Genomic DNA, 25,978 nt, shown 5'->3' on the forward strand with positions numbered 1-25,978 from the left:
GTCCCCTCACGTGCTCCTACGAAATATTTCATAATATTCCACTCATTTTAGTGCTTGCAAGTACTAAATAAGCTACCATGGCTCCAAAGAAAGCTCCTAGTGCCAAGCCTGTGGTAAAGAAGGTGAGAAATACACCAAAGCAATGTTTCACAGGTGCTTGACTGTGACCACAGACACTCACTTGACCCTAAGGGAATTTTGGAGAACACTTCAGCATCCTCTATTGCATAACCCTTATAGGTATGGCTTGGGAGGGAGTGACTACCAGGGCTTTGAACTCTGCCTGGAGAAAATTGTGGCCAGATTGTGTCGACAAGAGGGATTTTGAAGGGTTTGGGACTGACCCTGATGAGCCTATATCTGTTGTTAAATCAATTGTGGCACTGGAGAGTTCCATGGGGTTGGATGTGAGTTTGGAGGATGTGGAAGAGTTGGTGGAAGACCACAACGAAGAGCTCACCACTGAGGAGCTGCAAGAGCTTCAGCAGGAACAGCAACAGTTCGCAGCACAGAATCTTGCTGCAGAGGAGGAGGAAGAGAGATGGAAGAAGGTGCCTTCTTCAGAAATTAAAGAGATTTTTGCTATGTGGGGTAAGATGGAAAGCTTTATGGAGAAACATCACCCTGACAAGGTTGTTGTAAGCCATGTTGGCAACATGTACAGTGACAAAGTCTTGGGCCATTTTTGGGAAGTGTTAAAGAGACGCTAGAAACAGAGCTCTCTCCACAGTTATTTTGCGAGACAGGACTCCACTGACTCTCAAGGTGGTCCTAGTGGCATTAAGAAACAGAGAAGAGAAGCAACCCCAGAAAAGCAATTGGTACCTGAGGTGTTGCTGGAAGGGGATTCCACTTCCGAACTGTAAACAATCCAATCTCTCTCCTCCTCCAGACTCCCATACACTAAGAAGAATCTCCAATAAAGGTAAGTGTTATGCTGTTAATGTTTCATTCATTTCCCATTGTATTGTTTATGTACTACATCTATATTTCATGTAAAAAATTTTTTTGTTTTAATACTTCTGGGTGTCAGGAATGGATTAATTGTATTTACATTATTTCTTATGGGGAAAACTGATTCGCAAATAGCAGATTTCGATAATAGTAGCAACTCCAGGAACAGATTAACTACGAAAAACAAGGGACCACTGTATTGTTATAAAGAACATTTTACACATCTATGTCTGGTGCTTGAGAAAATGGACAAATGACCTCCAAAAAAGTTTTCTGTCATGTCCACAACTGAAAATTAGGGTAAAACAAAACGGCTCTTTCCCTTTCTCAACACACACATCCATTGCCATGGCAGATAACTTAAGTAGAATATGTATAAGAAACCTAAATGCAGTTTAATATTTAAAAAAAATATGAATGACTTTAATAAAATTAACTTTAATGATGTGCAGCACTAATTGGTAGGCCTTTAAAAAGCTAACAAAACAATCAACTGAATTAAGGGATGTAAACTATAATGGTCTTTCCACTTGGAATGGAATACTGACAGCGGCAGTCTTCACGGTTGGGGATGAAAAGGAGGTCATCAATGGCCCAGGCGCTGCGGGTTACTCTGCCTTCTATGATCATCTGCAAGTGAATCTATCATCAGTTGCAGTTATAACAATGTTTGCTTTAAAAATACGTACTTTAAAACTTGGCATGAGCTACAGTTAAAATTTAAGCCAAAGTTTTTTTTTTTATTTCTTCACCTCAAGGTAAATTATAAAATTACAAACTCTTCATTATCATGTATAATTATACAAAAAGAATCAAAGCACTATAAGAAATAATTAAGTTACAGTATATATATAACTGTAAAAGTAGGGGAGTTGTAGTGGTGTAGGAGCAAACTGAAGAAGTGTGGGAGTGAGTTCAAGGGATGTGGGAGTTAAATATTTAAATGATACTGACTACAACCCCAAATATGATGCTAAAAAAAGGATATTGAGAATCTTGTACATATATAGCCTATATATTTGATCCTAAACTGATTATACTGCACCCATGTTAATGTTAGCTAAAGAAAAATTTCTTTGGTCTTTGGAATTAATGAACAATGGATCTCAGAATTATTCTTGGCTGTCCTAATGCAAATATTGCATTTGGTCACCTGTTTGAATATTATGTGCTCGATTAAAGGATATAGAGAAGGGCATTATCACCTATGCAATATGTCAAGGTATCTTATTAATGAAAATAAGATAACATTTAAGCAAATATCCAAAATTTGCTTGTAACAGATGAAATCTAAATTTTAGATATACAAGCCTGGTAATTATTTGGGGATATGTTCTTAGGATTTCTGTGCACCAATATACTCTTGTGCTACCATTCACAGGATGAATAGTGTGCACAATAACCGCTTCTGTGGTAAAAATAAATATTTTCTTCTACTGAGACAATACACCACTATGTGATGTTAGTTTAATATCTTTATTATGCACCCCATACCAATCCTGTGGGTGGCAGTCATAAGATTAAGGAGGCATATAGTGGGTCCAGGGACTGGGCCTTCAAGTTTTGACAGCTAAACAAGTTACAGTGAAAATGAATTATTTACATGTTTATTTCTGGTTGCAATCATGAATTATTTATGGAGACATTAATTAAATCACAAAAAAATATTGCAATGTAGATTATTTGTGGTTCTGATTTTTTTTTCAACTCACCAGCCATATCCCACTGAGATAGGGCGATCCAAAAAGAATTTTTTTTTTTTGTTTAGTAATTCATACAGAAGAAGGTATTACTAGCCCCTCGCTCCCAGCATTTTAGTCGCCTTTTACGATACACGTGGCTTACAGAGATAGAATTCTTTTCTATTTCCCCAAGGAGATAAGGGCAAATAAAGAACAAGAACTGAGCGTGTTAGATAGGAGTGAATGGAGACGAATGGTACTTGGGACCTGACGATCTGTTGGAGTGTGAGCAGGGTAATATTTAGTGAAGGGATTCAGGTAGTAGGTTGGTAGACAGCAACCACCCAGGGAAGTACTACCGTCCTGCCAGATGACTGTGAAACAAAAACCTGTAACTGTTTTGCATGATGGTAGGATTGCTGGTTTCTTTTTCTGTCTCATAAACACGCTAAGATAACAGGGATATCTTGCTACTCCTACTTACACTTTGGTCACACTTCACAGACACGCACATGCATATATATATATACATACATCTAGGTTTTTCTCCTTTTTCTAAATAGCTCTTGTTCTTTTTTATTTCTTCTATTGTCCATGGGGAAGTGGAAAAGAATCTTTCCTCCGTAAGCCATGCGTGTCGTATGAGGCGACTAAAATGCCGGGAGCAATGGGCTAGTAACCCCTTCTCCTGTATACAATTACTAAAAAAGAGAAGAAGAAAAACTTTATAAAACTGGGTTGCTTAAATGTGCGTGGATGTAGTGCGGATGACAAGAAACAGATGATTGCTGATGTTATGAATGAAAAGAAGTTGGATGTCCTGGCCCTAAGCGAAACAAAGCTGAAGGGGGTAGGAGAGTTTCAGTGGGGGGAAATAAATGGGATTAAATCTGGAGTATCTGAGAGAGTTAGAGCAAAGGAAGGGGTAGCAGTAATGTTAAATGATCAGTTATGGAAGGAGAAAAGAGAATATGAATGTGTAAATTCAAGAATTATGTGGATTAAAGTAAAGGCTGGATGCGAGAAGTGGGTCATAATAAGCGTGTATGCACCTGGAGAAGAGAGGAATGCAGAGGAGAGAGAGAGATTTTGGGAGATGTTAAGTGAATGTATAGGAGCCTTTGAACCAAGTGAGAGAGTAATTGTGGTAGGGGACTTGAATGCTAAAGTAGGAGAAACTTTTAGAGAGGGTGTGGTAGGTAAGTTTGGGGTGCCAGGTGTAAATGATAATGGGAGCCCTTTGATTGAACTTTGTATAGAAAGGGGTTTAGTTATAGGTAATACATATTTTAAGAAAAAGAGGATAAATAAGTATACACGATATGATGTAGGGCGAAATGACAGTAGTTTGTTGGATTATGTATTGGTAGATAAAAGACTGTTGAGTAGACTTCAGGATGTACATGTTTATAGAGGGGCCACAGATATATCAGATCACTTTCTAGTTGTAGCTACACTGAGAGTAAAAGGTAGATGGGATACAAGGAGAATAGAAGCATCAGGGAAGAGAGAGGTGAAGGTTTATAAACTAAAAGAGGAGGCAGTTAGGGTAAGATATAAACAGCTATTGGAGGATAGATGGGCTAATGAGAGCATAGGCAATGGGGTCGAAGAGGTATGGGGTAGGTTTAAAAATGTAGTGTTAGAGTGTTCAGCAGAAGTTTGTGGTTACAGGAAAGTGGGTGCAGGAGGGAAGAGGAGCGATTGGTGGAATGATGATGTAAAGAGAGTAGTAAGGGAGAAAAAGTTAGCATATGAGAAGTTTTTACAAAGTAGAAGTGATGCAAGGAGGGAAGAGTATATGGAGAAAAAGAGAGAAGTTAAGAGAGTGGTGAAGCAATGTAAAAAGAGAGCAAATGAGAGAGTGGGTGAGATGTTATCAACAAATTTTGTTGAAAATAAGAAAAAGTTTTGGAGTGAGATTAACAAGTTAAGAAAGCCTAGAGAACAAATGGATTTGTCAGTTAAAAATAGGAGAGGAGAGTTATTAAATGGAGAGTTAGAGGTATTGGGAAGATGGAAGGAATATTTTGAGGAATTGTTAAATGTTGATGAAGATTCACAGCTGTTTGCTGATGACACTGTGCTCTTGGGAGATTCTAAGAAAGTTGCAGAGATTGGGGGGATGAATTTGGAGGGTGCAAAAAAAGAAAAATTTAAAGGGAATACAGGAAAGAGTAAGGTTATGAGGATAACAAAAAGATTAGGGATGAAAGATTGAAATGATTGGAGAGAGTATGGGGGAGGGGAAATTCAGATATTTGGGAGGAGCAGGATGGGTCATGAAAGATGAGGGAATATAGAATTGATGAGGGAAAAGAGTGAGGGGAAAATTTGGGGTCTGTGGGACAAAGAACTTTGTCCGGGGGCAAAGAGGGAATGTATGAGAGATAGTTTTTTCCAACGCCTTTTATGGGTGGAAGGGTATAATGTTGCAGCGAGGAGAAGGCTGGAGGCAGGGATGTTGTCTGAGGGTTTTTGTGTTAATGGAAATTTAGTTTGGAAGTTAGAGGAGGTGCAACAAAAATGTTTTCCAGAGGGGGTGAGGAAGGGGGTTTTGAATACAACAGTCTAGAAGCATACACATATAAAGATACACAACATATCCCTCCAAACTGCCAATATCCCAAACCCCTCCTTTAAAGTGCAGGCATTGTACTTCCCATTTCCAGGACTCAAGTCCGACTATATGAAAATAACCGGTTTCCCTGAATCCCTTCACTAAATATTACCCTGCTCACACTCCAACAGATCGTCAGGTCCCAAGTACCATTCGTCTCCATTCACTCCTATCTAACACGCTCACGCACGCTTGCTGGAAGTCCAAGCCCCTTACCCACAAAACCTCCTTTACCCCCTCTCTCCAACCCTTTCGAGGACGACCCCTACCCCGCCTTCCTTCCCCTATAGATTTATATGCTTTCCATGTCATTCTACTGTGATCCATTCTCTCTAAATGACCAAACCACCTCAACAACCCCTCTTCTGCCCTCTGACTAATACTTTTATTAACTCCACACCTTCTCCTAATTTCCACACTCCGAATTTTCTGCATAATATTTACACCACACATTGCCCTTAAACAGGACATCTCCGCTGCCTCCAACCGTCTCCTCGCTGCTGCATTTACCACCCAAGCTTCACACCCATATAAGAGTGTTGGTACTACTATACTTTCATACATTCCCTTCTTTGCCTCCATAGATAACGTTTTTTGACTCCACATATACCTCAACGCACCACTCACCTTTTTTCCCTCATCAATTCTATGATTAACCTCATCCTTCATAAATCCATCCGCCGACACGTCAACTCCCAAGTATCTGAAAACATTCACTTCTTCCATACTCCTCCTCCCCAATTTGATATCCAATTTTTCTTTATCTAAATCATTTGACACCCTCATCACCTTACTCTTTTCTATGTTCACTTTCAACTTTCTACCTTTACACACATTCCCAAACTCATCCACTAACCTTTGCAATTTTTCTTTAGAATCTCCCATAAGCACAGTATCATCAGCAAAAAGTAACTGTGTCAATATATATATATATATATATATATATATATATATATATATATATATATATATATATATATATATATATATATATATATATATATATATATATATATATACACACACACCCCCACACACACACACACACACACTCACACACACACACACACACACACACACACACACACACACACACACACACACACACACACACACACACACACACACACACACACACACATTTCTTCATTCTTTCAACAAACCGGCCGTATCCCACAAAGGCAACATTTAGGCAACTTTGTTCCGAAACGTTTGATCTGAGAGGGACCTGACCTCTCAGTGGTTACATTCTCACTACTACGACTCTGCACCTCTCCTTCCGACAGTATTTAAGTCTCAACACTGTCGCTTGATCTTCAGTTAGTTCCAGACTTTGGAACAGAACTTCTCCAGGCTGAGGGACTGACAACCTCAAATCTACGACTTCAAGGGTGATGGACTGATTACATCATCTTCACATCTCTACTGCTCCCGCCTACTTTCTGTACTCGACTGAAGAAGCCTACTGTGTAGGCGAAACATTTTGGAATAAAGTTGCCTAGATGTTGCCTTTGTGTCTTATCGCCCAAAGCTAGGGATCCTTAACCTTGTCAAACAGTGTGTAAAAAAAAAAGGGGGGGGGGGGGAGGAGGAGTTACTAGCCCCTTGCTCCTTGCATTTTGGCCGCCTCTTACGACACGCATAGATTACGGAGAAAGAATTCTGTCCCATTTCCCCATGGAGATAAGAGGAAATAAACAAGAACAAGAACTAGTAAGAAAATAAAAGAAAACCCAGAGGGGTGTTTATATATAAGCTTGTACATGCATGTGTAGTGTGACATAAATATAAGTAGAAGCAACAAGATGTACTTGAAATCTTGCATGTTTATGAGAAAAAAAAAAAAAAAAAAAAAAGACACCAGCAATCCTACCATCAATTACAGGCTGTTTTACACTCACTTGGCAAGATGGTAGTACCTCCCTGGGCAGCTGCTGTCTCTCGGCCACTGAGAGACAGCCAAACTGATGCGCAAGCGGCCCCAGCCGGCGGACGGACGTGTCCCAAACGGTCGATCACCAAATTAATGGCCAATAACCAGGCACCGAAAAAACTGGCCGATCACTGAGTTGGCCATTAACAGAACCTCCCGATATCTGGAGGTCTACTGTACACACACCCATCTAAAATGTCTCCAATTTTCTGAATAGCTCTTGTTTTTAATTTTCTTTAGTTTCCATGGGGAAGTAGAAAAATCTTTCAAATACCATTTGTTACATACCAAATTTATTATCAAATACCATTTTTTACTATCAGTACAATTTACTCTCAACATTTTTGGCATTATTTTAATTACCATTACTTGTTTAATTACCATAACCTGTTTTAATACCACATTTACTATCTTAGAGTCGTTCCTCACTCTTGAATACCTTGTACTGCCAATTAAGCTCTAGTATAACTACCAGTGCAATACTGAATCCAAATAACTGTTCTTAAAATTTAGTACTTGAAATAATTTTTTTTTTTTTTTTTTTTTTTTCAACAAGTTGGTCGTAATCATTATTACTTACTAAAATTTTATTAAACACCATATTTACTACCAGTCAACTTTACTTTTGTACATTAATCATTATTTTATACTTTTCTTAACCTTTTGTTGCCAAATTTTCAAGTCTGTATATTCACCTCCAACCTTTATATTATCCTTTGTACCATCTTACTATCATATTATAACCAAGTCATTGCCATCTTTATTTTTCTATTTTATTCTTTTGGAACATTAATTTGTGTATTTTATCTTGTCAATTTCAATCTAGTTATACTCTTGTTCTTGTTAACAACTTATATTAGACCTTAGTGCATTTGAAAGTGAGAGTCTTGTACCTTTTTAACTTGTATTCTTATATTATTAGTTTATACCTAGTTGTACTTTAGCTCATTCTAGCACAACACAGACAATTTCAACTTCATTATGTTTATTAGTGACTATACTCTATATGACCAAAGTGCTTTAGCTATATACTTATCCAACCTTCCCACTACTACAGATATCAGTATTAGAACTCACTGCACAATACAGGATATAAATAACCACTATTTAAACTTAAAAGATGAATGATCACGTTGACCCTGATCTAAACCTCCATAATCTAACACACAATCAAAACTTATTGAAAAGTAACTGCCTTTATTACACAGCATCACAAGCCAGCACTATCCTAAACAATGCTAAAAGTCTATCAGTTCTTAACTACAACATCAGGTCCTTAAGCAAACACTATGATGACCTCCTGGCACTCCTTGAGTTGCTTAAGACACCCTTCTCCTGCATTATTCTTACTGAGACCTGGCTTAAACAGGACAATAGATATCTACCCACTACCAGGATACACAGAAATCCACAACTGCAGACCATACCAAGTTGGGGGTGGTATTGCAATCTATTACTCTAACCAACTATTTTGTATTAGCACCACTTACTTTAGTGATGAATATGGGGAATACATTTTTGCTAATTTTACTGTAAAAAACCTTAAGACGCCCATAACAATCGGTGCCATTTACTGGATACCCCACACAAACATCCCAAATTTCAGTGAGAATCTAAAAGCACTAATAACAAACAGACAAATGAACAAGCACCACCTTCTCTTAGCTGGAGACTTCAATATCAACCTTGGCCTACCAGATGATCAGCCTGTAACTGATTTCATCAACAATATGAACAACACACTTCTCATACCAACAATAACTAAACCAACCAGGATGACTGAGACAAGTGCAACCATAATAGACCACACATGGACCAATATACTAGCCCCTCTTAAATCAGGGATAATCACAGCACTACAGACCACTACCCTACCTTCCTCGTAACAAACATTAGTAAGCCACCACTCGAATACAACAAAGTTTCATTTAGACTCCATGACGAGGCCTCAATAAGGAATTTCACAGCAGACCTAGAGACTGTTGACTGGCCTAGAGAATTCTCCAATGCCAATGGTATTGACGATTGGACAGACATTTTTCTTAACAAAATACTTAGACTATACAACAAACATTGTCCTATAAAAACGAAACAGATCACGAATAAACGGCTAGGTTGCCCATGGCTAACCAGCAGCATTCTGAAATCTATTGATAAGAAACACCAATATGAAAAGCAATATAGACAGGGCTTAATACACAAAGATATTCTTAAACAATATTCATCAGTTCTCACCAAATTAATAAAGAAAGCCAAACAATTGTACTACTCCAGCAGATTCACTGACACAAGAAGAGATATAAAAAAAGACCTGGAAAACACTTTCCCAGATTCTGGGGACCCACAAACTAAAAAAAAACAAGAATATTGTCCTAACCAAACCTAATGAAACACCACTGCATCCCACTGATACAGCTAACAAGATAAACGACTTCTTCTCAAACATAGGATCTGATCTCGCCAGTAAAATCCCACGTATCAACGCCCGTGCCGGGGACTACCTAGATGGGAATTTTCCAAATTCCCTCTATCTTGTACCAACTGAGCCCACGGAAGTCACCGCGATTATAAAGTCAATCAAAAATAACTCAGGGAATCTGTCTCACGTCCCACCATTATTGTACAAGTGAGTGGCCAATGTCCTTTCGCATGCTATTACATTACTTTTTAACAAGTCACTAGAAACTAGCACTTTCCCGACACTACTCAAGACAGCAAGGGTTACACCAATACATAAAGGTGGTGACCCTACAGATGTAAACAACTATAGGTCATTATCAAACTTACCATTGCTATCCAAAATCTTTGAAAAACTCGTGCACAGGAGACTAGTATATTCATTTATAATGGCACAAAACATATTCAACCCTTGCCAATTTGGACTCAGGAAAAATAAAAGCACTAATGATGCAATTGTAAAAATGCTAGATCTGCTTTACACAGCACTGGAAAATAAGGAATATCCGCTAGGAATTTTTATTGACCTAAGAAAAGAGTTTGACACAGTAGACCACGGCATCCTACTCCACAAACTTTACCATTATGGTATAAGTGGCCATGCGCTTGCATATTTCAAATCCTACCTTACTAATAGGTATCAGTATGTCACCATTAAAGACACAGCCTCATCAACACGGCCACTTGATACTGGAGTTCTGCAGGGAAGCATCCTTGGTCCCCTGCTCTTCCTCATTTACATTAATGATCTTCCAAACGTATCCCAACACCTGAAACCCATTCTCTTTGCTGACGACACGACTTACGTCACCTCCCACCCTAATCTTGCCACCCTCAACACCATTGTCAACGAGGAGCTGCTCAAAATTCTGACTTGGATGATAGCCAATAAACTTACACTCAACACTGACAAAACCTACTACATTATGTTTGGTAGCAGAGCAGGTGTTGCGCAACTTAACATTAAGATCGACAACACTCTAATTGCCAGACATAATGAGGGCAAATTCCTAGGTCTATACCTCGACAACAACATAAATTTCAGCACCCATATCCAACACATAAAAAAAATATCCAAAACGGTGGGGATGCTCTCCAAGATACAATATTAAGTGCCGCAAACTGCCCTTCTCACACTATACCATTCACTCATTTATCCATACCTCACCTATGCTATTTGTGCTTGGGGATCAACTGCAGCAACACATCTAAAGCCAATAATAACCCAACAAAAAGCCGCAGTAAGAATGATCACTAAATCCCATTCCTGGCAACACACTCCCCCACTCTTCATAGATCTAAACTTACTCCCTGTTCAGAACATCCACACTTACTACTGTGCAATCTACATCTACAGGACCTTAAATTCCAATATTAACCTTGATCTAAAATGCTTTCTTGATAGTTGTGACAGGACCCACAGGCATAACACCAGACACAAACATCTCTATGACATTCCCCGTGTCCGACTAAACCTTTACAAAAATTCAGTGTGTGTCAAAGGGCCTAAAATCTGGAACACCCTACCTGAAAACTCTAGAACTGCAGACACATTCATCACTTTCAAAACTACAGTTAGAAAGCATCTCATCTCCCTGATACACCCTGCCAACTAACTACATGTAAACCACCTGGTGGTTCACACTTACACTCACTCACCTATTGACTATAAACACAGAAATACGATTCTTAATCTTAAAATAATGAATCCTAACTAGTCATGTTTGCCTATGATACTCCAATATAGACGCTATGTATTGTGCCAAAACAAAAGCATTCACACTGCTAAACTCACAAACTATAATGTAGTCACTTAGCCTTAATACCATAATCTGTAATAATTTAAAGTTTAGAATTAATCTAAGTCTTCCCGAAATGCCTAGCCATGCTAGGTGTCCTAGTGGCCCCCTCTGTAAATAGTATTTTAAAACATGTAAACCACACAATATTCAAAATCTGTAAGCCCCGCATTGTAATCCTTATAGAGAATAAACTCGATTGATTTCTTCCAAAAACCGTAAGTGTTGTAAAAGGCAACTAAAATGCCAGGAGCAAGGGGCTCGTAACTCCTCCTCCTGTATTGATTACTGAATATAAAAAGATGGCCAGTATGTTGAAAAATCAATAGCATAGTTACACTTATTTCTGACTACAGCACCAACAGAGACTAACCAAGGCTGCCCTTATACATGAAATTATGGTTACTAAAGTCACCAGTGGATTCCATGTTAGTCTTTAATAAGAAATATAATTTTATTATACAAGAGTTATGAATCTTAATTCACTCATTCAATATATCAACTGAAAACAAAGCAATAGAAAAAATTAGTCTATCATAAATGTTTAATAACAATATAGTATAAACATATGTCAATGACCTGGTAATCACTGTCCTGATTCTCAAGCAGCACCTGAGCATACCGCCAGGTGGCATCATTGTCGACAGCAACTGGAGGGTTGGTAATTGTGCTCTGGAGGGCACTCCACACTACCTCCTCGTTCCCTGCCACCAACCTAGGCAAGAGGAACAAGAAATCTTTTAGTTCATATGCTGTAATACAAAAAATGTCCTTCAACAGTTTCCTAGAGGTTACTGGTACAGGCTGAATACCAATTAAGATGGTAATGTTCTTGAAAACAATGTCCAATAAAACAAATTGTCTAAAATGAACTGAAGAACATAAAAAATAGTTACATATATTTAACCCCCAAAAATAGCCAACAAATTTTTTTAGATCTGGAAATTTTATAAAAAAATAATAAAAATTTAACCACGTGGATGCAGTGTTGTGTTATATTTAATAAAATACTTATAGCTACAAAGATTACATATACAGTAGAACCCATGTATCCACTGATTCAGTATCCGTGGTTTTAGTTATCCATGGTTTACTGTGGCCCAAAAATACCTCTTAATTTTATATAATAATGACTCCAAAGTGCAAAAGTAGAAAAGGCTGCAATTCTTCAAAGCCTAAGAGAAGCCGTGAAATGCTTTCCATCAGTGAAAATGTGATAATTCTCCACTTATTGGAGACAATTTATTAATTAAACTGTATAATGGGTAGAAGCTTGTTTCTATCCATGGTTTTGGTGTCCACAGCAGGTCCTTGGAATGTATCCCCAGCAGATATGGGGGTCCTACTGTACAGGAGGGCCCTGTGTATTTGGCACCTTTTCGATGTTCCACATTTTAGTTGGCTTTCAATTTTTGCATTGACTTTGTCAATGGTCCAAGTCGGACCAAAACGTCATCGTAAGCTTCTCTCTTTTATGTGCAGGTTATTTGTGTATTGTGTATCTGCATAACAGTTGCACGAGGGAAAGTCAACCAGCACCAGATCCGTGAATTTATTTTGTGGATTTATTTACTCTGAATTTATTTTGTTTTTATGTGTAACTGTATTGAGCACTTAATATATGATAGTGTAAACACATTATCAGGCATTTTAGATACATTCAATAATGAAATAACGGCTCATTTTCACCATCCAGTGATTTTCACTTACCATATGGGGGTGGGGAACCTAAGAGCCATACATATGGGGCCCTCCTTAAAGTGGTGAGGAATGATGTGGCCCTACATGACTGAGGTTGATGGTTGTGAATTGTTAGATAAGGTGGAAAGTTATGGATCATAAGCTGAGGTGGATGGCTTAGGATCTTGCACTGATGTTGATAGTTGTCCTGGAGTACTGAGAATTCCTGTAATGTCTCAACTTACTCTACAGTACTTTATACAGCTGACAGTAAGGCATCATCAACTGCTTCAGACCCTGTTTCAGAGCAGTGCTTCTATATTTGTCACAGTCCTCTTCTGTGAAAAAGTCTGCTAGTTTAGCAACTGTGGAACTGCTTACATAACTTTTGCAATGATAACTTTTTCTTCAGGTTCTTCTTTCTCATCTTTGTGTTATCTGTCTCCCTTGAATTATCAAAAGTGAAGAGAACCTTAAATGCAAGGTTCTTGCTGTGCAGGCATAACATGACTTCAGGAATAAACTGATGCTTAAACCAGGCAATAAATAACTCGTGAAATCATAGTGACACGAATGCAAACAAACCATACCATGGGTGGGGCATGAACCTACAGTCAGAGTCGTAAAACTCCAGACCGACGCATTATTCACCGGGCCAGCTGGCTACAATAAGATTCATGCATTGGCATTTTAGTTGCCTCTTACGACACACATGGCTCACAGAGGAAAAATTCTGTTTCACTTCCCCATGGAGATGAGAGGAAATAAACAAGAACAAAAACTAGTAATAGAAGAAAACCCAGAGGGGTGTGTGCATATATATGCTTGTACATGCATGTGTAATGTGACCAAAGTATAAGTACAAGTAGCAAGACATACCTGAAATCTTGCATGTTTATGAGACAGAAAAGACACCAGCAATCCTACCATCATGTAAAACAATTACAGGCTTCTGCTTTACACTCGCATGGCAGGACAGTATTACCTTCCTGGGCATTTGCTGTCTGCCAACCTCTACCTAGGATATACTATATAAGTATATAATTTTTACCTCAGTAGCCATCTCTTGCCAAGGCAGGGTGATCTAAAGATAACACACTGATTGTCATTCATTCAATTACTGTCTTTCCAAAAGTGTCCTGACATCCAAATTCAGATTACCCTCTGACTGCAACATCCCCACCCCTCTTTCAGTGAAGACACTGCCCTTTCCACCTCCAGGATTCAAGTCCAGCTAACCAATTTTGTTGTTGAAGCATAAATATACAATCATGCTTACCGAGTTATGACTGACTTGGTTAATTAGGGATCAGTCATCTACCAAGAACAATGGCAGCTGGACCACACACTCTCAAACATGGTGGGCCCTTCCTCAACAATGAGCTGTAAATCACAAGTACAGTGGACACTTACCAGTATGAGTCCTTGTTAACATCTGGTCCCTGGATCTATTACTAGTATAAAAAATCTTCTGTTCATGTGCACTGGCTCAGTAGGCTTGACATGGCAGGTGAACACAATGTGTGGATATGATACTGACAAGGTCCAGAACTTAATGACTTTAACTAGCCCTATTATTAACACCTTTATGCTTCAAACACATCCCTACTTGCCTTGCACAAATTATGGATTGCTATCTGGAGAGCTTTACCTCCTCTCCAGGTGTGAATATTGTCTATCTGAGGCCCTCTGGTGCCGTGGGTTTCGTGTTGACATCAAGACAGGATGTCAAACAACTTGCGTCCTACTTAATATGAACTGTCACTGTATTTGAATGTCATTATATGATAACAGTCAATGCTCAGTATACATGCTGGTGATGCCCTAGACCACAGGAGCAGATTCAAGAAATTCCACAAATTTTTTTTTTTTCCAACAAGTCGGCCGTCTCCCACCGAGGCAGGGTGACCCAAAAATGAAAGAAAATCCCCAAAAAGAAAATACATTCATCATCATTCAACACTTTCACCACACTCACACATTATCACTGCTTTTGCAGAGGTGCTCAGAATACAACAGTTTAGAAGCATATACGTATAAAGATACACAACATATCCCTAAAAACTGCCAATATCCCAAACCCCTCCTTTAAAGTGCAGGCATTGTACTTCCCATTTCCAGGGCTCAAGTCCGACTATATGAAAATAACCGGTTTCCCTGAATCCCTTCACTAAATATTACCCTGCTCACACTCCAACAGATCGTCAGGTCCCAAGTATCATTCGTCTCCATTCACTCCTAACACGCTCATGCACGCTTGCTGGAAATCCAAGCCCCTCACCCACAAAACCTCCTTTACCCCCTCTTTCCAACCCTTTCGAGGACGACCCCTACCCCTTCTTCCTTCCCCTATAGATTTATATGCTTTCCATGTCATTCTACTTTGATCCATTCTCTCTAAATGACCAAACCACCTCAACAACCCCTCTTCTGCCCTCTGACTAATGCTTTTATTAACTCCACACCTTCTCCTAATTTCCACACTCCGAATTTTCTGCATAATATTTACACCACACACTGCCCTTAGACAGGACATCTCCACTGCCTCCAACCGTCTCCTCGCTGCTGCATTTACCACCCAAGCTTCACACCCATATAAGAGTGTTGGTTCTACTATACTTTCATACATTCCCTTCTTTGCCTCCATAGATAACGTTTTTTGACTCCACATATACCTCAACGCACCACTCGCCTTTTTTCCCTCATCAATTCTATGATTAACCTCATCCTTCATAAATCCATCCGCCGACACGTCAACTCCCAAGTATCTGAAAACATTCACTTCTTCCATACTCCTCCTCCCCAATTTGATATCCAATTTTTCTTTATCTAAATCATTTGATACCCTCATCACCTTACTCTTTTCTATGTTCACTTTCAACTTTCTACCTTGACACACATTCTCAAACTCATCCACTAGCCTTTGTAATTTTTCTTTAGAATCTCCCATAAGCACAGTATCATCAGCAAAAAGTAACTGTGTCAATTCCCATTTTGAATTTGATTCCTCATAATTTAATCCTACCCCTCTCCCAAACACCCTAGCATTTACTTCGTTTACAACCCCATCTATAAATATATTAAACAACCATGGTGACATTACACATCCCTGTCTAAGACCTACTTTTACCGGGAAGTATTCTCCCTCTCTTCTACACACCCTAACCTGAGCCTCACTATCCTCATAAAAGCTCTTTACAGCATTTAGTAACTTACCACCTATTCCATATACTTGCAACATCTGCCACATTGCTCCTCTTTCCACTATCATTTTTTTTATTTTTTTTTTTTCAACAAGTCGGCCGTCTCCCACCGAGGCAGGGTGACCCAAAAAAAGAAAGAAAATCCCCAAAAAGAAAATACTTTCATCATCATTCAACACTTTCACCACACTCGCACATTATCACTGTTTTTGCAGAGGTCCTCAGAATACAACAGTTTAGAAGCATACACATATAAAGATACACAACATATCCTTCCAAACTGCCAATATCATATGCCTTTTCTAAATCCATAAATGCAATAAAAACTTCCCTACCTTTATCTAAATACTGTTCACATATATGCTTCAATGTAAACACTTGATCTACACATCCCCTACCCACTCTGAAGCCTCCCTGCTCATCCGCAATCCTACATTCTGTCTTACCTCTAATTCTTTCAATTATAACCCTACCATATACTTTTCCTGGTATACTCAGTAAACTTATTCCTCTATAATTTTTACATTCTCTTTTGTCCCCTTTCCCTTTATATAAAGGGACTATACATGCTCTCCGCCAATCCCTAGGTACCTTCCCCTCTTTCATACATTTATTAAATAAAAGTACCAACCACTCCAACACTATATCCCCCCCTGCTTTTAACATTTCTGTCATATTCCCATCAGTTCCAGCTGCTTTACCCCCTTTCATTCTACGTAATGCCTCACGTACCTCCACCACACTTACATTCTGCTCTTCTTCACTCCTAAAAGATGGTATACCTCCCTGGCCAGTGCATGAAATTACCGCCTCCCTTTCTTCAACATTTAAAAGTTCCTCAAAATATTCTCGCCATCTACCTAATATCTCCCTCTCCCCATCTACTAACTCCCCTACTCTGTTTTTAACTGACAAATCCTTACTTTCCCTAGGCTTTCTTAACTTGTTTAACTCACTCCAAAATTTTTTCCACAATTATGAGTATTTATTTAAAGACCCAGAGCAACTATTAGAGCACATGATAAACAGAGGTGCTGAAGTCTTTTGCTAACAAGCTCAGGGGGATGCAACTATTAAATAAGAAGTAACATGGTGTGCCATTTTACAACACACAGCTTACGGGAAAGAATTCTCGCCACTATTCCATTGTACATCTTATAAAAGTGCTTAGTGATATGCTTAGCTTGATTACTATCCAAAGGGGTCAAATGCTACCTTTGAAATGGGAGGCAATCAGAGATACGTATCTTAATTCCCTTGATCAAGAGCTCTTTATTGGTATTAAGGCAACTCCTCCCTTCTAGAGGGGATATAGGCAGCAACCCACCAGATGAAAGACAACTTGGCTGAAATTACCCACCTGATGAGAGACAACTTGGCTGAATGATCGGGATAGATCTCAGAGAACCAAAATGTAAGGCAGAACGTCTGATTCTGAGGGAGGAGAGAACTCTTGAGGCGACTTGTGTGTTGTGTGTTGAAGGACTCGAGGTAACCAAAACCACCTGGTAAGGAGATGTTTAATATAATAAAAATAAAAATAAAAATAATAATTATAATTATTATTTTTATTATTAACAGCCATCTTCCACCAAGGCAGGGACCCCAGGAATTAAACAGTCACTCAATTGCCGTCTTTCCAAAAGTGTGCTGACTATCACAATCAGATTACCCGTTCAACTGCAACATCCCCACCCCTCCAGAGTGCAGGCAGACACTACTCTTCCCACCTCCAGAACTCAAGTCTGGCTAACAGGTTGCCTGCCCTAAATCCCTTCATAAAGTTACCTTGCTCACACTCCAACAGAACCACTATTAAAAACCATGTCCCAATTCATACCTATTCAATGTGCTCACATAAGCCTGCTGGATGCTCAAGCCCCTAAAACTTAAAGCTCTTGTACCTCCTCCCTCCAATTATTCCTGGGACAACCCCTCTCCCTTCTACCTTCCACCCCAGATTTTATACACCCTCTTCTTTAACCTATTCCTATACATCCTCTCTACATGCCCAAACCACCTTAACAGCCCTTACTCAGCTCTCCGAATTATGCAGTTTGTCATCCCACACTGCTTTTAAATTAATCTCTGAATTCTCTGCATGATATTCACACAACATGTTGCTCTCAAACAAGACATCTCCACTGCCTCTAGCCTCTTTGCTGCAGCATTCAAAATTCATGCCTCACAACCATATAAAAGTGTTGGTACCACAATACTCTGGTACATTCCATCTTTTTGCCTCCATAGATAAACTTCTCTTTCCACACATTGACACACTACCCACCTTTTTTCCCTTATTTATTTTATGGTTCACATCAAGTTTCACAGACCCATCTGCTGACATGGCTGCTCCCAAATATCTAAATGCATCCACTTATATACTCCCTCCGTTCAAACTAATAATCTATCACTGCCTAGACTTTTTTTTGTTACTCATCTCTGTTCACTCTATTTCCTTCTTTTGCATACCCTCCCAAATTCATCCACCAACCTTTGTAATTTGCCTTTAGAATTTCCTATAAAGAACTGCGCCATTAGTAAACAGAAACTGGGATAACTCCCACTTTGTAGCAAATCCAACGTCTTTCAATCCCACACCCCTTCCAACACCCTACATAGGAACATAAGAAAGAAGGAACACTGCAACAGGCCTACTGACCTATGCGGAGCAGGTCCATGCCCCCCCCCCCCCAGATTAGCCCAATGACCCACCCAGTCTGGTCACCTAAACTCAACGATGGAGCACTGCACCAGACCCAGCAGCACAAGTTAGTCAGGTCCAGCTCACACCCACCCACACCCACTCATGTATTTATCTAACCTGTTTTTAAAACTACACAACGTTTTAGTGGAGATGTCATGTCTGAGGGCAATGTGTGGTGTGAATATAATGCAGAGAATTCGTAGTTTGGAAGTTAGGAGGAGGTGCGGGATTACCAAAACTGTTGTCCAGAGGGCTGAGGAAGGGTTGTTGAGGTGGTTCGGACATGTAGAGAGAATGGAGCGAAACAGAATGACTTCAAGAGTGTATCAGTCTGTAGTGGAAGGAAGGCGGGGTAGGGGTCGGCCTAGGAAAGGTTGGAGGGAGGGGGTAAAAGAGGTTTTGTGCGCGAGGGGCTTGGACTTCCAGCAGGCATGCGTGAGCGTGTTTGATAGGAGTGAATGGAGACAAATGGTTTTTAATACTTGACGTGCTGTTGGAGTGTGAGCAAAGTAACATTTATGAAGGGATTCAGGGAAACCGGCAGGCCGGACTCGAGTCCTGGAGATGGGAAGTACAGTGCCTGCACTCTGAAGGAGGGGTGTTAATGTTGCAGTTTAAAAACTGTAGTGTAAAGCACCCTTCTGGCAAGACAGTGATGGAGTGAATGATGGTGAAAGTTTTTCTTTTTCGGGCCACCCTGCCTTGGTGGGAATCGGCCAGTGTGATAATAATAATAATAACAACGTTTTAGCCTGAATAACTGTACTCGGGAGTTTGTTCCACTCATCCACAACTCTTATTACCAAACCAGTGCTTTCCTATATCCTTCCTGAATCTGAATTTTTCCAACTTGAAACCATTGCTGCGAGTCCTGTCTTGGCTGGAAATTTTCAGCACGCTATTTACATCCCCTTTATTTATTCCTGTTTTCCATTTATACACCTCGATCATATCCCCCCTAATTCTACGCCTTTCGAGAGAGTGCAGATTCAGGGCCCTCAGTCTATCCTCACAGGGAAGATTTCTGATATATGGGATCATCTTTGTCATCCTCCTCTGTATGTTTTCCAGAGCATTTATATCCATCCTGTAATACGGTGACCAGAACTGAGCAGCATAGTCTAAATGAGGCCTAACCAAGGATATATAGAGTTGAAGAACAACCTGAGGCCTTCTATTATTTATACTTCTAGTTATGAAGCCAAGAATTCTGTTAGCTTTATTGTGAACACTAATGCACTGTTGTCTTGGTTTTAGATTACTGCTAACCAGAACTCCTAAATCCTTTTTGCAATCAGTGGTATTAAGATCTATATTTAGTTTATATGTGGCATGGTTATTCAATCCCACACCCCTTCCAACACCCTACCACTGACTTCTTTCATAACCCTATCTGTAAATATGTTAAATAACCATGGTAAAAATCACTCGTCCTAGTCTAAGCCCTACTTTCACTGAAACTATTCGTTTCCACCTACTTCACTCTTACAAGTAGCAAGAAGGCAAATGACTGCCAACAAGAGGAAACAAGTGTCCATTTTTTCCTCTCAATCTAGTGTGTACACACAGCCAATGAATTTTGGAGCCCCTACCTCCATCAGCATCAAAAGTGTGGTCCCTGAGGATTTTGTCTCCTGTAGCCAACTGCCATTTGTCAATGGAAGAAGTATAGGTCTGGTTGGTTTTCTGCAATTCCCAGGTGCACAGGTCATGGTCGAAGGTGCAGTCAGCTACCTGCACTGTAGCTAGAGTAGGCTTCACTGAAATTTATCTGTGTTATATTGTGAACCAGACACTTGGAGAGTAATTACAATAGATACAAAAATTACAATTTGTAAATATGGCTTTAATTTTCTAATATCTTATGTTAAAAACAAAAACAAACACACACACGGGTAGATTGCATTTTCTTGGACTGTAAGAAGGCGTTTGACACAGTCCTACACAAGAGATTAGTGTGAAAGCTGGAGGACCAGGCAGGGATAACAGGGAAGGCAGGGGAATATCTGTCAAGAAGACAACAGCAAGGCATGGTATGTGGCAAGGTGTCAGGGTGGGCACGTGTGACGAACTGGGTTCCACAGGGGTCAGTCCTAGGACTGGTAATGTTCCTGGTATTTGTGAATGACATGACAGAAGGAATAGATTCAGAGGTGTCCCTGTTTGCAGATGATGTGAAGCTGATGAGAAGAATTCAATCGGACGAAGACCCGGCAGAACTACACAGGGATCTGGTCCAGAAACTGGATCTTGGAGTTCAACCCCACCGAGTGCAAAGTCATGAAGACTGGGGAAGGGCAAAGGAGACAGCAGATGGAGTACAGTCTAGGGGGCCAGAGACTACAAACCTCACTCAAGGAAAACTATCTTAGGGTGAGTATAACACCAGGCATATCTCCTGAGGCACACATCAACTAAATACTAACTGCTGCAGCATACAGGCACCTAGTAAACCTAAGAACAGCATTCCAACATCTTAATAAGGACTCATTCTGGACACTGTACACTGTGTACCTTAGGCCTATATTGGAGTATGCAGTACCAGTTGGAACCCACACCTAGCCAAGCACGTAAGGAAACCAGAGAAAGTGCAAAGGTTTGCAACAAGACTAGTCCCAGAACTAAGGGGTGTGTCCTACAAGGAGAGGTTAAAGGAAATCGACCCGACAACACTGGAGGACAGGAGAGAGAAGGAGGATATGATAACGACATATAAAATACTGAGAGGAATCGACAAGGTGAACAGAGACAGGATGTTCCAGAGATGGGACACAGCAACAAGGAGTCATAGTTGGAAGCTGAAGACTCAGATGAATCACAGGGATGTTAGGAAGCACATGTATTTCTTCAGTCACAGAGTTGTCAGGAAGTGGAATAGTCTGGGAAGTGATGTACAGGAGGCAGGATCCATACATAGCTTTAAGAAGAGGCATGATAAAGCTAATGGAGCAGGAAGAGTGACCTAGTAGCGACCAGTGAAGAGGAGGGGCCAGGAGTTATGAATTGACCCCTGCAACCACAATTAGGCGAGTACACACAAAACTAGGACCAGCAGAGCCAGGAGCTGTGACTTGACACCCCCCTCCCCCAACAGCTACTATAATTCATTCTCAGCAAAAGCAAGGGTAAGCAGACCAGAAACTGGGTGAATAAATCAAGGAGGGCCAGTGAATGAATCAAGGAGAGCAAAAAAATAAACAGAGCCTGGTAGACATGCTCCAGGTACCCTATACATAATTTCCACACCAAGTTTCTTGCTTTAAAAACAGAGTTAGAGCCATAAGGTATTGGGACACTTCATCCAACATACAAAAATTGAGAATGACCGACTCACATTTGCAGTTGAGTGGGAAGAAAGCGATGTCATCAATGCCGATCATGCCCATCACCTTGGGCCCCTGGATACCCTCTATGGCCACTCGTACAGATGAAGCTGCTGGTATACTCACCTGAGGACATTTGTGGAATTAGTGGAAAATTGGTGAGGTAGTACTCACATTTGAGTAAAACATTCTGATATAATTATTTACATTCAGAGGGGAGAGAGGGTATTAAACACATACAGGTCATACAGTGCCTGAGGTATTGGAGACAATCGGAATCAATCCAAGGAAAGGGAGCATCAAATGAGCTGCGTGGCTGCATCTGTATTACCACTCAGAGACAAGTTGTTGCATTTGTGTATTCATGTTATGACTTTCACGTGCAATCCACTTCCAAGATTATGCAAATACCTATAGAATTGCCCTTCTAAAATACAATACCCATTTTGTGTTGAAGAGAATGTAACTGTATCCTAACTTTGTATACATTTATAAAATATATATAGTGACAGGCAAACAGGTAGTAGGTTGGTAGACAGCAACTGCCCAGGGAGGTACTACTGTCCTGCCAAGTGAGTGTAAAATGGAAACCTGCAATTGCTTTACATGATAGGACTGCCGGTGTCTTTTTTTTTCTGTCTCGTACATGCATTATTTCAGGTACGTCTTGCTGCTTCTACTTACACTTATGTTATAATTTCTCGAAAAGATGTATATCCATTAGTCACTATTCTGTTTCTTTAAGACTCGTGTATATATGTCAATCCTAACAGTATAGTGTAAAGTATGTGTGTGTATTTACCTTCTTATAACTCATAATTAAGATAGTACATAAATATAACAAACAATGACAGCTAATGTGTCGCCCTACTACCCTATGTATGCATTAATAACTTTACACAATCAATTTATTTGAAGGCAGTCTCTTGCGTAAATTACAAGATGATTTTGTCAAGAAACCGATTCCTGAAATAGGTCTTCATACAAGATGATTTGTTCAGTGGTTCATAGGAGTCATTAGTGGTGTTATTTTTGATGGAATTAAAATAGAAGTGTTGCTAACAGCCCTACAACTGGGGCCTGGCAATTGTAGCTGTATGGTTGGAGTGTAGATGATTCTTGTCAGACAATTAGGGTGCTGTTGGCTCTATGGCTGGGATGCAGCAGAAGCAGCAAACGGTGATGTTTACTGTCTTGGTATGCAAACATACTGTAGCCAATGATGCACCAACAGTGTCTTGCCACCAATGTACAATGATGAAGTTCACAAAAATCCAGTAAAAATCTGGGTTTCAATAGAGCTGCCCCCAACTTCTGGCCTTGGCCTGAGCACTGGGGATGACCACCACCTCTGGTCTGAAAACCATGGTTCAAGGCTAAGATGATTCCCAAAGTCAACAAATTGAAGCTGACATAGTTAAATGCATACAATACCTATATATTACCTATCTGGTAACCCATTCAAGTAATAATTGCTAAAACAAATATTTTTAGCAAACAGTCATAGCCAGCCACACACAACAAATAACATCCCTAAACACAAAGGTTGAAGATGCTGTCAAGGACTGGAAAAGCAACATGGATACCCAACTGAATAAATATTTTGCTTACCAAAATGATAAAACAGAGCAAGATAATTTATCTGATGCAGCAATAATTAACAGTCCACTCTTTCCTAGTGAATCAAACCATACCAACTGCAAAGCTACAACTCTTCAGATCATACAAGACCACCTACGGGTTACTGTGCCAGCGTCGGAAATAAAAGAATCAGTTACTAGGTAGAAAAAGTGTTATGCTTAGATTTCACTCACAAGACAGAAAAAAAGATCTGATAAGTTCATCTATAAAAGCAAAAAAAGATATATACATAAATGAGTGTCTCACAAGAAAACGTCAGAACCTCCTGTACAGAGTAAGAAAACTAAAACGTGAGAATAATGACAAAATTCACCAATGCTTCGCACGTGATGGACAAATTCTAGTAAGGAAAACAAATGTAGGCCGTGTGTACTATATCACAAATGAAAATGAATTGGCAAACTTCCTTCAAGATGTAAACCTTACAGAGTCTGACTAACATTAGTGACCAAATCTTTATACTACGTTAGTGTATGTTATTATTCCATTATTGAGCTAATCCCTGTACTATCACTTCCCGGATAGTATTTACTACCTCACTGTCTCATGTTTCTCCCACAGTTCCTTGTGTGACTCAAATTTGTGTAATCATTCCAGATTCCCCATTTACAGTTCATTATTGCTAATAAGAAATTTACTTTATAAATAACTGTATTACCAATTATTCCCATCTGAAGCACTGTTAAAAATCCCTTATTATCTTTTCTCACAGTCTTACCCAAATTTTCCCTTTATTCCCAATTTATAAATATTAAATTAGTGTATGTTCCTATTACATTATTGTGCAATTCCTTGTACTATCTTTTTCTAGCTAGTACCAACTACCTCGTACTATTTTCTTTAGTGCTATTAATTGCTCAAATTTTATGCTATAAATCAAATCTTACTCCTATTAATTTTATATCATAGTTACTGTCTATCCACTTAATTTTGTGTACAACTACTTAATTTAGTCCCTTTATATACTTTCTCTCGAAATAGTTCTCTATATACCAATATCTTGTACTGCCCTTTCTTCAGTACTAATTACTTTACTCTTAGTTTTAATAACAATTAAGGTTCTAATTAAGGTGCTACAGTATTTTACTTTCTTTCATTTATTATTATATTCACTAGCTCCTTTATTTTAACTTTAAATAACTACCTTAGTTCATATATTCTCAATGGTTAAAATAATTACGGTGCTAATTCGGGTGCTAAAGTGTAATAATTTCATTGTTTTACTATTGTATTCCCTAGCTCTTATTCTTTTTTAGTTTTAGAATATTTACACAAGTCTTATTCCTAAGTCTAGTTACAGATTCACTATAAATCTTATGATTACAAGCATTGATCCTGATACCAACCTCCCATTTGTAACAATCCATTAGCTAGTAAGATAAACTAGTTAAGTATCATAATTATTAAGTTTAACATAATATTTTATTCAAAAATCTAGTTGTAGAGTCACTCTCATTCTTATGAATACAGGCATTGATCCTGACAAACCTTTTATTAAATGACTTACACGAATCAAACAGAAACTGTAATTACTATACAGCAGACCAAGCAAAGACATTACTCAGGGCAAACATAACTATTTTTAATTACAATGTCAGATCCTTGAGCAAACACTACGATGACCTCACAGCATCACTCAATTCCCTTCATTCCAGTGTGTTAATCCTCATACTCTCAGAAACCTGGCTAAAACCTGGTACTGCAGACGTCTATGCCATTCCTGGTTACACAACCAGACACAACTGTAGGACAGACCAGCAAGGGGGTGGAACAGCTATGTACTACTAAAATCAACTTGAATGTATCAATAAATCTTGCACAAGGGATGAGCATGGTGAATATATCATAGCTAAATTTAAATCAAAAGACCTGCAAAAACTCCTCACAGTTATAAACATCTACAGTCAAACAGTCCACAGTCAAACATTTACCACTGTTACGCGCCCCTACTTCACTCCATTATATACAAAAATAAAAGG

The 25,978-nt window shown here is 39.3% G+C and overlaps 1 protein-coding gene across 8 annotated transcripts in view; it reads right to left on the reverse strand.

The window, feature by feature from the left end:
- Positions 1-25,978, reverse strand: part of LOC128694545 (MAM and LDL-receptor class A domain-containing protein 1) — a 235,534-nt gene that overhangs the window by 40,372 nt on the left and 169,184 nt on the right. For all 8 annotated transcript variants that reach the window (XR_011393412.1, XR_011393411.1, XM_070095885.1 and 5 more), the window contains 5 exons: positions 22,370-22,484; positions 20,628-20,795; positions 17,689-17,833; positions 12,025-12,160; positions 1,503-1,584 (listed from right to left, as the gene is read on the reverse strand). Coding sequence is in view for 6 of the 8 variants with exons in the window: in XM_070095885.1 (XP_069951986.1) it covers positions 1,503-1,584; positions 12,025-12,160; positions 17,689-17,833; positions 20,628-20,795; positions 22,370-22,484 (646 nt within the window). In the remaining 2 variants the exon portion in view is untranslated. The remainder of the gene's footprint in view (positions 1-1,502; positions 1,585-12,024; positions 12,161-17,688; positions 17,834-20,627; positions 20,796-22,369; positions 22,485-25,978) is intronic.

The sequence above is a fragment of the Cherax quadricarinatus genome, chromosome 51 (genome assembly GCF_038502225.1).
Source record: "Cherax quadricarinatus isolate ZL_2023a chromosome 51, ASM3850222v1, whole genome shotgun sequence".
Taxonomy (NCBI): Eukaryota; Metazoa; Arthropoda; class Malacostraca; order Decapoda; family Parastacidae; genus Cherax; species Cherax quadricarinatus.